Source organism: Malania oleifera, chromosome 6 (assembly GCF_029873635.1).
Source record: "Malania oleifera isolate guangnan ecotype guangnan chromosome 6, ASM2987363v1, whole genome shotgun sequence".
NCBI lineage: Eukaryota > Viridiplantae > Streptophyta > Magnoliopsida > Santalales > Ximeniaceae > Malania > Malania oleifera.
Window position 1 is genome coordinate 98,784,739 of NC_080422.1, and position 13,821 is coordinate 98,798,559.

At 40.0% G+C, this 13,821-nt stretch overlaps 1 protein-coding gene across 3 annotated transcripts in view; it reads left to right on the forward strand.

The window, feature by feature from the left end:
* Nucleotides 1-13,113, forward strand: part of LOC131157675 (tRNA (guanine(37)-N1)-methyltransferase 2) — a 44,363-nt gene extending 31,250 nt beyond the window's left edge. For all 3 annotated transcript variants that reach the window (XM_058112007.1, XM_058112005.1, XM_058112006.1), the window contains exons 10-13: nt 8,834-8,940; nt 12,015-12,089; nt 12,333-12,421; nt 12,521-13,113. In XM_058112007.1, coding sequence (XP_057967990.1) covers nt 8,834-8,940; nt 12,015-12,089; nt 12,333-12,421; nt 12,521-12,620 — 371 coding nt within the window. In that variant the 3' untranslated portion in view covers nt 12,621-13,113. The remainder of the gene's footprint in view (nt 1-8,833; nt 8,941-12,014; nt 12,090-12,332; nt 12,422-12,520) is intronic.
* The last annotated feature ends 708 nt before the right edge of the window (nt 13,114-13,821 follow it).

Genomic DNA, 13,821 nt, shown 5'->3' on the forward strand with positions numbered 1-13,821 from the left:
AGAAGAGAGCTAAAAAAAGAAAACACCCTAGAGAGTCACTCAGGCAGCAAGATGAGAAAGAGCAGAAAGTGAGGAAAAGAGTGTGCAGAGAGAGAACACGGTGGAGAATTACCTGAGTAGCAATAGAAAAAAGGCAATACATAGAGCTGGAGGAGGATCCTATTGAGCATTGCAAAAATTCGTGAGAAGGATAGCGGAGCTGTGGAGCCAAAATGACAGAGTAAGAAGGAGCATAGAAGATGGATTCAGCTAGCATGATCTCAGAGTAAAAGTCTGTGAACAGGGGACAGAGATCTTGTGGCCTGCATTAAAGGAAGTCCAAGAGAAAGGAGGAGTTTCCCCGTAAGTGTTCTCACTCTCCCTTTTTAATCTAGGCCTAAATGGTTTGGGATCATCACATGATTAAGTAGGTATCATGATCAAATCAGTTTGCAGTATTTTGAGATGAAAATGGTTGTTTGAAAGAATTTGGAATTGAGTTAAAGGGAGGATTTAGTTGTACAAATTGTAAGAGTTTTTGAGTACGCTTACTATATACTTGTAACCTCAAAACCAGAACCCATAAGATCCCCATCCTAGTCACAAAGCCTTGTCAAAAACCAAACATAGTTGATATGATTGACCCAAAAATCTGGGTCAACCCAACCCGAATGCCCTAAAAGGACCCAAATACTTGGGTCAAATTGACCTGGATACCCGGGTCAAACTACCCATTACCCAGGTCAACATACTTGGACCCGAGTCAAACCAACTTGAATACCCAGGTTAGTAGGACCCATGTGCCCGAGTCAACCCAAGCCCCCAAACCTAAGCCCAAGCTAACCCAAGCCCCTACCTGAGTCAACCCTATCTAGACTCAGGTCATCCTACGTTGACCCAAACCTAGCCCCACTGAGACTCCATGCCCAAGCCCAAGCCCAAGCCCAAGCCCAACCTTACCCAAACCTAAACCTAAACCAACCTTACGTAGGCCCAACTTGACCTAGTCTAGAATGCAGAGCCCAAACCCCAAGTCAAACAAGCTCAGTCGTGATCCTAGCCCAACCCAAATATAAGACCTAAGCCCAATAAGGCTCGGCCTAGCCTTAGCCCTAGCCCTAGCCCAAACCTAGGGCCAACTCCAAGCTCAAATACCCGAGGCCCAATCTAAGCTTAGACCCAACTCTACCTAGCAAACCCTAACCCAGACTTAACTTGACCCAACCCCAACCCTAATCGAACCCAACCTCTACCCTAATAACCCAACCCAGTCTTGACTCTTGACCAGGGTCAAACTGATACCTAGATCCCCTATTTGGCACTCGAGAAATTGCAAGAAAATGGGGGAAAAGAGAAAATAGAATGGGAGGGAAAGATACTTGGGGAATCAATCCAAGCTTGAATATGGGGAGATGAGGTAGTGAGCTCAAATATTTTTGCCTTCCCATGTTCTTGTTCAAGCTGCAAGAGAGAGTGAGATTATGAGAAATCGAGTGAGGAGAGAAAGAGACAGAGATGGGAGATTGAGGGGTTAGACAGAGATCGAAGGAGTTTTAGAGAGAGAAGGAAGGTCGGATTGAGAGGTGGAGAGAGTGAGGTGAGAGAGTTGGAGGGCTTGCCTAAGGGGGCCTCGCTATGTGGTGGCGGCTATTGGTGTTGTTGGCGAGAGAGAGCTTGAGAGAGGAGACAGAGAGATAGAGAAAGAAGGGAGAATTCAGGAGAAAGGAGAAAGAAAGAAAAAGAAAAAAGAGAAAAAAACATATATATTTAAATTAAATTATTAATTTTAAAAATTAATTTCACCTGTAGTGGGCCACATGTCACCTATCGAGTGGTGACATGTGGCACAATGAGGATTGCGCATCCTGGGCGACAACACCCAGTGATGTAGTGCAATCCCAGCCGTTCGTTGTGTTTTTTGCTGACGACTGAATCATTGCCACGTCAATGATCTAGGTGCTATGGCCTGGGCTGGTAGTAGGGCGCCGCATGTCGAGTTATGTGGTAGGTGACATCAGCCTGTGTCACGGGCCGACTATTTTTACAGCTTTGTGAAAGGGCCGTGTGGCGCTAATTAAAGCATTCTTGCTTAACTAGCCAGCCTATCGTTTACCAACATTCACTAGTATTCAATCAAATGGTAGCGGAAACAGTAAGCAATCATGAAAGCAATGACAAGCAAGCAGTAAACTTTGAAGCAACGCAATTCATTAACACCTCCGTTGACAATGTCTGTTTAGCGAGGGAGGCAAGTAGGCTAAATATGCAATGCCAACGGAGGTGTTGTTAATGAATTGCGTTGCTTCAATGTTTTATTGCTTGCTTGTCACTGGTTTCATGATTGTTTACTGTTTCTGCTGCCATTTGATTGAATGCTAATGAAAGTGTTTCGTGGATGAATGTTGGTAAACTATAGGCTGACTAGTTTAGCAAGAGTGCTTTAGCTAGCGCCGCACGGCCCTTTCACAAGCTGTGAAAATAGTTGGCTCGTGACATCTGGTATCAGAGCAAAGGTTCATTGCTACGTGAATTCAGTTATCTTCATTGTGGGATTTGGAAAGCTTTGGTAAGTGAACATGGCACCAAACAATGCTGAGAGAATTAGTGAACTGGAAGCACATGCTGAGGCAACAACCAACACCGTGGTTGCGGAGGTGGCCTAGATGAGGGAACTTGTTGATGAAGTGATGGGATCACAAAAGCATCAAGTAAGTTTGATAGGTGACATGTCAGAGGACTTTCGCCATACAGTGGAAACTTTGCAATCGCGGATGGCTAATCTGGGTGCAAAGATGAATCTGATGGTTCTTACTATGAGGAACTCCAACACTTTGGGAGTTAGCAAGAACATTGCACCATAACCCAGGACGTATGGGGGTGCCCGTGATGCCAAGGAGTTGGAGAACTTCTTGTTTGAAGTGGAGCAGTACTTTCGCGCTGTAAGGATGGCCTTAGAACAGGTGAAGGTGGATACTGCGACAATGTACTTGGTTGGTGACACCAAACTGTGGTGGCGTACCAAGTACAATGAGATTGAAACTGGGCGTTGTGCAGTGGATAATTGGGCAGACTTGAAGAGAGAGCTCAAGGTCCAATTCTTTCCCAAAAAATATTGAGTATAATGCTAGGAAAAAGTTAAGAGACCTCAAGCATATTGGGCAATTTTTTTCTTTAATGTTGGATATCAGGGACATGTCGAAGAAGGACAAGCTGTTCTATTTTCTTGAGGGGATAAAACCGTGGGCAAGAACTGAAGAGTTCAAGACTTGCCTACTGCACAAGCTGCTGTAGAACGCTTGACCAACTACGCTGATGATAATACCGCTTCGTCGAAAGGGTTTGGCGGAGACAGAAACAGTGGAAAGTCTTTCAAGAAAGGCAAACCCAAGAGTGGGGGAGCTGACTATAAAGCATCAACTTCTAAGGAAGCTTCGTCGTCTCGAGGGTTCAACACACCCAATGGAAAGGGGAAGAGTAAAATTTCGTGCTACTTGTGTGGAGGACCTTACGGAGTGAGTGAGTGTCCACACAAGGGATTACTCAATGCCTTACAAGCTTCCACCTCAGGACAAGTGGTGGAAAGCGAGGGGGAAGAGGATGATGCCCCGAGGGTGGGTGCAATGCGGCAGATGAATGCATTGGAAAAGCAGGCGAAAACATCAAAAGTTACACGAGCAAAATGATTGATGTTTGTGGAATTGAGGAACAATGGGAAGAGTACCTGTGCTATGGTGGATACGAGGGCTACTTATAATTTTGTTTCGCAACTGGAAGCATGGAGACTCAACTTATCCTTAGAGAAGGATACATGATGCATGAAAGCAATTAATTCTGTAGCCCAGCCTACTTTGAGAGTAGCCAAGTAAGTGACTGTGAAGCTTGGATAGTGGGAAGGTCATGCGAATTTTACAGCGGTTCCATTGGATGACTTTCTAGTCATTTTGGAAATGGAGTTGCTAAGGGGGACGAAGGCAGTGCTGATGCCTTCGGCTGGTTCCTTGTGTCTGATGGGAGATCACTCGTGCATGGTGCAAGCTGTTGCAACGAAAAGAGGTGATGGGAAGTCTTTTTCAGCCATGTAGTTCAAGGACGGATGGAGAAAGGGTGAGTAGACACATCTAGCCACGGTGGTGTGTGGATGAACAAACAGGCCAAGAGCTGGTGCCGACAACCATCCAAGCAGTGTTGGATGAGTACAAGGAGGAGATGCTGAATAAGTTACCTCACGACTTTCCCCCACGATGGATTGTGGAGCATGGGATCGAGTTGTTGTTGGAGTGAAACCACCTACTAAAGAGCCATGTCGAATGGCACCTCTAGAGATAGTAGAGTTGGGGAAACAGCTTGATGAGTTGGAAGCGGGATGTGTTTGCCCTTCCAAAGCACCGTTGGGAGCATCGGTGTTGTTTCGAAGGAAACATGAAGAGCATCTATGGAAGGTGTTCGACAGGCTGAGGGGAAATAGTCTGTATGAGAGAAGTGCTCTTTCGCTCAGGGGAACAACAAATTCCTTGGTTATGTGGTTGTGCAAGGTCGTATCCGGAGGGGTATGGAGAAGGAAAGGATGATTCAAGAATGGAAGATCCCCACAACAATGAAGGAGTTGTGTTCCTTTCTTAACCTTACTAACTATTACAGGAAATTCGTAGAGGGGTATTCGCGGAGAATGACTCCAATTGCAGAACTACTGGAGCAGAGGTATTATTGGCCGCACATGTGAGATGATGTGGTTCATTATACCCGAACTTGTCTCACTTGTGATTAAGACAAGGGGGAGCGGAGGAAGATTGTAGGGCTGCGGGAGTGCCTATCAGTACCGTCCAAACCGTGGGAAAGTGTCTCATAGGACTTCGTTACCCACCTGCCCAAAGTGGGAGATGTAGGGTCTATAATTGTGTTTATAGAGAGGTTTTCGAAGTATGGTACGTTCATGGCCGCACCAAAGTATTGTTTAGTAGAGGAGACGACACAATTGTTCGTTACGAATGTTGTGAGATATTGGGGTGTTCCCCAAGACATTGTTTGTGACCAACACTTATTATTCACTGACAACTTCTTGACAATATTTTTCAAGTTCCTCTGTTCACTTCTTGACATCTTTTCGAGTTCTCACCGACAGATAGACAGAGAGATTTAGAGAGCTATTGGAAGGGTACTTGTGCCATTTCGTCAACGACAACCAGAAGAATTGGGTGCAACTACTTGATGTGACTCAGTTTTGTTTCAATGCCCAAAGGGGCTCAAGAACCAACAAGAGCCCTTTTGAGCTTGTTACAGGCTAGTAGCCGCTGTTACCTCACATAGTGGATGAGCTGTGCAGAGGAAAGAGTCCTAGGGCGTACATATTCACCAGAGAATGGAGACAGAATGCAGTGTTTGCCCGAGCCTATCTGGACAAAGCTTCTAAGAAGATGAAGAAGTGGACATATCAGGGGGGAAGCTTGCATCACTTCAACTGGATGAAGGTGCATCACGTGTTTCATGTCAGCTACCTTAAGCCGTTCAACACCGACACCGATGATCTGAGCAGAAGTTCGTTAAACAGAGCAGAGTTAAAGACAGTGTAACCTGATAGACATGAAGTTGAAGAGATCCTTGTAGACAGAGAGTTCATATCCTCAAGGAACAAGCAGCAGGAGTTCCTAGTGAAGTGGAAAAGCCATGGTGATAAAGAAATTAGCTAGATTTCTGCGGAAGATATGCAATCGTTCATGGACAAAGTTGAAGTGTACCTAGCGCTAAAGTCTACGAGGACATCAACCGCATAAGTGGGGGAGTGTCATGAGCTAAGCTTGTTTAGGGCATTATGCTTGCTTGTGACTTGCCTGTGACCGCTTGTCTTATGTGCTTGGAATGAGTTTCCATTATGTAAATACTAGTGTAGCGTTATTTTCTGTTAGTAGTTTCTTTGTATTCCAAATAAGACAGTATGACTTCTCGTTCACTTTGATGTTTGCTAATGCCAGGATAATATTTACATAAAGACCTCTTTAGGGGAGGGTGAGTGTTTATCAGTCTTGTAAAACTCACTAGCTATTGTTAATGTGTTTAGCCTACTTGCCTCCCTCGCAAAACACAATGTCAACAAAAGTGTTGTTAATGAATTGCGTTGCTTCAATGTTTACTGCTTGCTTGCCACTGCTTTTATGATTGCTTATTGTTTCTACTACCATTTGATTGAATGCTAATGAAAGTGTTTTGTGGATGAATGTTGGTAAACGATAGGCTGGCTAGTTAAGCAAGAGTACTTTAGCTAGTGCTGCACGACCTGTTGGGAATAAAGAACAAATTCCCGAAACCTGTGAGAAACAAAATAGAAGAAAAATAACGCCAAAGAAAAATCAATCACATGCACAAGACAATATTTACGTGGTTCGACAATTTTGCCTACGTCCACGGAGTTGCAGGGATTTCAATATTACCAGGAAGAAAACACAGAGAGTGCGACAATACAATGCTCTCCCTCTCGCTCTCTCGCAGGTACAACCATGGACTAAGCCTTAGGATAGAAATCTCTAATTAAATAGAGGTCGGGTCGTCATCCAAATTAAAACACAACTAGGCTCCACAAAAGCCCAACACGACCCTTTCACAAAGGTGTGAAAATATTCAGCCCGTGAGACCTTGCCACATGTCGCTTCGTGTATTCTTCAAAAAAAAAAATTCATCTGATTGTCCACTATGTGGCGCATGTCACCCATGCATTGTTGACATGTGGTAGAACCGAGGCTTCTCCCTCTTGTTCTCTTTTTATTGAATCGGGTCAACCTGGGTCCTCCTCGTTGGCTGGTCAAACTGGTTGACCCAGTTTAACTCGATTCAATCGCCTGAACCGCTACTTTTTTTTATTTAAATAAAAAAATAATTTTAAATTCATTTTGAATTTATAAAAAATCAAAAAAAAAAAAAAAGGAAAAAAATGCAGAAAATCACAAAAAAATAAGGAAAAATTATTTGAGCCTTTTTCTCTTAGAAAAATAAAGAAAATGAAAATTTAAAAATCAAAAAAATAAATTAAATTCGGTAAAATTTTTAAAAATTATGGGAAATTCTTGAAAATAGAGACATATTATTGGAAAATTCTAGGATCCTTTTTGCTTAGTTTTGATTATTTTTCAATAGTTTTCTTCTGCGGTTTGCTTATTGTGTCCTTTTCTTGCCTCATAAATGTGTGTTTTTCCCTTTCTTTTGTACGTGCGTGTACCTGTATGTTTGTATGTGCGCGTCACACCCTCATAAGGAGGTATATGATGAATTGGGGCTATATAATCCCCGATTATCACCTGAGGGAGGATTTAGCAGAATCACTTTAGATTTGCTCGGTAGTGATTCTATTCAACTCTTTGGTTTAAGTGCACACCTTCCATGTATACTTTGCATACACATTTTCATGAATGCCTTATAATATTGGTTTTATCTTTTGATTGCATATACTAAGGTATTGAAATGAACTTTCATAATAAACTTTCGTTTGAATTTGGGGGTTATGTTTTTGCATGCCCATGAGAAATTAGAGAAGAGGGTTTTTTTTTTTTCTTTTGCAAGGCCTCCTAATATTTAGAGGTTATGCAAGAAAAAAATTTAATTAGAAATAAATTCAATAAGCAATTAATCCTCATGGGGATTGTTGGGGGTTGTGTTTTCGCATGCTTGCGAGGAGCCTGAGGTGAGGGTAACCTCTGTCTTTGGTAGGGCTATCCGATATATTATGGACTCATAATTGAATAAAAAGGAAGAAATTGAGTCTTGATAAATTAATTTCAAAGGTAATCCTAGGCTAATCAAGTACTGCCATTGGATGAGTGTAAAGCGGTGCTGGTACCTTCCCTTTAAATGACTGAATCCTGAATCCGACCTAGTAAAATAGACTATTGACTATCGATTTTATGGAACCTAGGAATAGCTTGGAGACCAACAAACTGATAGTGTATTAAATAAGTGTTCTAACGTCTCCTAGAATTAAAAATAGGTTAGTGGCGACTCTAGTAGATTATATTTGACCAATTTCTCATTCATATGATTTTGAATTTGCCATTCAGTCGAGGCGATTTGAAGATCCCTCCGTATAACAAGACTTGACACCTCCGGGACGTTGTGACATATGCATGTGCAGTTATAGCTTGTTATAAAGTCTTTATGTTAGTTAGATCTCACTGTTTTTCTTAGTGCTAAATCCATGCAATGATTTAGTCTGGAGCAGTTGAATATGCATATTCTGCATCTATAGGTGGATGCTGCCTTTATGGCTTTATCCATCACCTTATTGTGGAACATGCTGCTTCTGGAGGCTTCCTATTTCTAAACATTTTCCTTTGATGTCATTAAGTTTTATGTTGTTATGCTAGCTTTGGGATGTGTAGCAATTTCCTTTTTACTGTTAGTTATTCAATAATAAAATTGAAAAAAAGGGCCTTTCCAGCTTGCAACAACTTAAATGAGTGGATGCTTTCTATCTGCTTGCAAAGCCAGCTTTGAAGTAGATAGAGGGTGCCAATTGCACCATGCTCCTCAAAAGGTATGGATGGCATAAGAAAACTTAGTTAGGGAGCAGGGGAGAAAAACTTTGATATGGGAACTGAAGGTTGGGCTGGCTACTTTAGTGTAAGCTGTGTGACTACACCTAGAAACATTTACCAATGCTTAGGATCAGTGCAGATTTAGAGGGTGGCTGGAAATGTCTAAAATTATATAATTCTATTTTTGGAGTTATTAATTTTTTTAAAAAAAATTATTTAAATGTAAGTGTTGGCCCCTTCCAGAGCTCTATTTTTCCACATGCTGCTTCCTGGCCTTTCCCCTTGGTCTTAATTCTAGACTGACCACTGCTAATGATGCCCTTGAAATTCTTTTGAAGATGCTTTTAGGGACTTAATCAACATTAAATCGTGGAAGGGACCTCTACCTTGGATTCATTGCTATTGCTTCATGCGGTCAAACGAAACGAAGGATATGATAATTTTAGTAAGTTCCATTCTGCAGAAATATATTTGCATTTCATTGTTCTTTCCTACATAGTGCATTACTATTTGTATTATGTTAGGATCTTTTCTATGGTGATTCAACCTATGTTTATTTAATGCTTTGTGCCTGTGAAGCATCTCATTTGTGCTGATTTTTGAAAGAGCTTGTGTGGAAAACTTCTTCAGTGAAATTTATTTCTGAGTTCTTTTTGTAACTTAAATCTTATGAATTGATCATGTAGCAATACCTTAGTATCTGGGAGCCATTGAAATATTCAATGTTTCAATTGTTTCTTGCTTCAAAGTTCCAATCAGTCAAATCAATTCAAATTTTTAAATAAAATGCTAGGATATCAGAGGTGATTTTATTCCTTCTCACCTGTTTTGGGGGATAATTGTGTTCTTTGCTATGTCTGTGCCTTCAGTTGGTTTGGCCTGCAACCAGTGGAATGGTATTTTTTCAGTTCAGTTCATGGATAAAATGAATTTATCATTATGAACTAAAATCGAACTGGCCATGCTGCAAAACTAAGTGCCCCAGAAACTCTGTAGCACAGTAGCAGCCAGCTGGAGTTAAAAAGAGAAGTTCTATTTACAGAAATTTTGCTGGAATCCCACAGAATTAGCAGCCAGCAGGAATTAAAGAAATAGATGAAATTATCCATTTTGAAATTGAAAAAAAACAGGCTAAGCGTGAGATTAACAAGTTCATTTCATATGAACAAGATTAGTGTATTTCATATCAACAAAATTAGCCATTTGAATCACTTGAAGGGCTTGATCTGGTGGTACTTGAAAGCTCTAATGGCTGGCCATGGTTGAGCTCCCCAGTTCAAGCAGCAGCAGCAGCTAGTTTGAGCTGGTGGTGGTGTAGTGTTGGTGCGGCAGAATGGTAGCTCGGAGGGGCATGGTTAAAGCTTGAAGAAGTAAGGACTCAGGCCTGTGACTACCACAAAGAGAATCACCACGGCATTCTCTGTGGTTATCTGTGTCATTGGAATCTGCTGCTGAAGTTGTGAACAAAGACGATAAACAAGGGAGATACGGAGAGAGAAGGTTTACATTTGCAGAAGAGTCAAGGAGCTTTGATGAAAAATACCTAGATTTTATTTTATTTTTTTTAAAAAATAATTGTTTTAAAAAAATTGGAAAAAAGGTTAATTTGTATTTTTTGGTTCATTTGGATCACAAGCTATAAAACTGAAACCAAACTGCTGAACTGAAAATTATATATCTCACTACTGAATGGTTTGGATGAACCTAATCTGTTCAGTCAATTTAATTGGTCACTGGTTTTTGCACACTCCTATTCCTTACTTCTCTTTGGTCTTCTGTCAGAGGAGCTTTTGCAGTATTGCTCTTTTCCTCATATTTGGTGTGATTGTATGATTTTGGTTGTTTGATTTAATGCAACTATTTGTTTTATTTGGCTTTCCTTTTGGTGGACTCCTTGTTTCTTTTTTTCTTTTCCCCAATGTGCTTTCTTTCCTTAATAATTTTTCCTCATCTCTAAAAAGTGAAAAACATACTGCAAAATGATCATTATGTAATGATGAGTGTCCATAATTTGCTTATTCTTCTTTACTGGATGGTTTTACTGCGTTGGATGCCAATTCCTTTGTCATCCATGCGCTCATGCATGTGTGTGATGCCACAGTTTGTGCACGAGTGATTCTTAAGTTTTACAATCCATAAAAGTTAAGATCCATTGTCCTAAGAAATAAAAACACAGCAACAGTATGCTTGAAGGAACAGCTTCCAAAAATATAAATGCAGTGTAAGGCTGTACTACTATGCCTGACTTCCATATAAAAATTGAGTTTGACCATTGTGCAATATTTTGGGTTTATTATCTTAAATGATTCTTTTCTGGATGCAAAACAATGTGGTTTTGCCACTCAATTTGGTTGGGAATTATAGACATGATTAACAAAAGCAAAAAAGAAATGCAAAAGAAAATCAGGTTTCTTTTTCTCAAGCCTCAATTTTGGTTCTAATATGAATGCTAAATCCATGGCTAACCAAGCTGTTGAATTCAAACTTAGTCAAGAGCAGAATGGATTCAAAGTGTGAAATTAAATCTGAAGTTTTTAAGGTTTTACATAATTTAAAAAAATATCAGAAAATTAAAATTTAAGCATATTTTGCTCCAAAATGGAATTGTTTATGGTAGCATTAAATTTATTGTGAAATTTCTTGCTGCTAATAATTTCTAAGTCCAATTTCCTGAAGTTATTTTCCAAACTCCGACATCACTGCCATCAGTTGTGCTCATTGGCATGACTGACAGACAAGACATAAATATAGCCTTTGTACATTGTGTGAAGGCCCTCTTATTCTGTGAGCCCAAACTATTTCAGGAACCAAAATGCGTGTTTCTGGCAAGATCATGAATGCATGCCATATACATCGAGCTTCCCCCCCCCCCCCCCCCTCCCCCTCCCCCTCCCCCTCCCCTCCCCCCCCAAAGTTATGCCTCTCAGCAGAATGATTTTTCCGGTGATGCTGTGTAGAACTCCTTTTTCTTCACCTGGTATGATACTTTGTGTTGTTTCTGGGTGGACAATTTTTCTAGCCTTTTTCGACATTTTCACATTCTGTTAGGAGATTTGAAATTATTGGCCATGCCACTTAGAACTTCACTTTTTCGGGAAGAAAGTTGTGCAGTCGTACTCTGCTTCATTTGCTGAACGATTCTTTTGATGGGTGCACCTTTAAGACTCTCTATCAGGTGGTTTAACTTTCATTGAATGGTGTTGGTTGATGAACTAACAGCAATGGCTCCTTCCCTGTCATTTTCAGCCAATTCCATTTGTTGTTTCATCATTGCTTTTTACATGTTTTAGATCCACAGAGCATGAAAATCATCACAAACAAGCCTTTATACAAACTAATTGGTGTGTGCAATTCCTCCATTGGATGATGATGCAATTTAAAATTATCCATGTTTCATCAGATATTTTTTCCTTCTTCCTTAACCCATGTTTTTGTTGATCTTACTTAAGTGATGCTTCTCCTAAATTTCTAGCCATTCTTTGTTCTTGTCCTAAGATGCTTCTCCAACGATTTTTGCAGGAGGCAGAGTCTGCATTGAATGCTAGTATACAGAACCCTATGTTTCACAGGGTTAGAGATGTTGCTCCAAACAAGGTATAGACCAATATCATGAGCAGTATTTTTATCTATAAATTTTTATATTGATAATTAAAGAGCAGGTCTCTCCCCTCCCCTCCCATCCCCATCCCACCCCGCTCCTCCCCCCACTCCCCGCGGCGCTGCGCCCGTGTGGGAGAGTGTGGTTGTTAAGGAAGGGATGTACACACTCATTGATATGGTGTTACATGCATGCTTGCATACCAACTTTTGTTTTGCTGAACTTTGCTCTTTTGGCAGGCAATGTATTGTTTGAGTTTTAGGCTGCCCGAGAAATCGTGCTTCAGGGATAGTGTTAATGGTATATTTCATTCTACTGAGGGAAGTTTGTAAGCACTTCTGTTGAACTTGACTGTCATTACCAATGTGGCTCATTCCATTCGAGTACTTGGAAAGGAAGTAATTTTTTCTTGTAATGCAATTTCAAGCATCTCATTCCAGTATTGGAAGAAGCATTGTGCATTCAGTCCACATTTTGAAGCGGGGAAAAGGAATGCAGGGTCCATAATGCTAAGCTTAAGGTTTTGATTCACCACTCATGTGAAGGAGAGCGGAGATGGGGCCAATGCTTTTAATTGTTTTCAGTCCAAGGATGATCAAGGTCTGGGCTTTTGAAAAATCCTCAAATGGCTTTAGTCAGTAGATGGTGTGCACTGATATAGTTAAGGGTTTTCAAGGCTTGCAAGAAATGTCTTTAATATGACATCCCCTTTATTTCTCATTCACTCGGATGCAGTTCTTGGATTCGGGGGATGGAAGCTTTCATTAGACCATCTGAGCTTAAGTTTGGTTTGATATGAATTCAACCTCTTGTCCATCACTCCTATACCCATTTGTATAGGCAAGTCGCGTCTTTTTTGGCTTGTGGTAATAACCAAGAGTAGGGCTTTGTAAGATTAGGATTCTTATAACCAATTATCTAAATGACATATGTAGCCCAAGACAAAAACCTTTGCTACTCTTGGATTATGTTAAAATTGCATGATTTTTTTTTAGTCCAATATTTTTTGACAAGACAAAATTGCGTGCTTTAGATTTTAAGTTAGTTTTTAGATTTGGTTCTAGAGGGGTGTTTTAGAAAATTATGAACTGGACCTAGGTAGGGTTTTAGTAAGTTTTATTATTATTATTATTATTATTATTATTATATATTTTTTAAGTTAAGATTAGTGTTTTTTTAGTTTAGATTGCTTAGGGTTGTGTGTGGTTTTAGTTTTAGTTTCTCTTTTTTCTTTTATGAAATGCGTTTGCATGAAAAAAAAAATGCAAAACTATTGATTCTCGTACTTTGTGTATGTTAACACACATTATTTTTATATACATAGTTAATCTCTATAGACGTCGGATTTTATTTGGAGTGTTAACCGAAAAGGGAATAAACAAAAAGAGATTGAAGAAAAGAGGGGTAAGATAGATAGAAGGTTATGACACGAAGTTGTCACCTTATTTTTTAAAAAAATACAGGAAAAAATAAAAAAAAGATCTTGAAAAAAATCTATAAATATTAAATTTTAAGTTTGAGAGTACATTTGTGCGTAAGGAAAGTGATTAACTAACCATCTGGTTAGCCAATTAACACTCCTATCGACACTTGTTCATTGAACGGTTACCACAATTATATTTGTGTTGTTTTCAAGAAGAAAAGAAATAGAAGATAAAAGAGAAAAAATCCAGTTTGATCCTCAAGTGTTATCATTGTATCGGTACTTCGACATTACTTTGAGAAGTT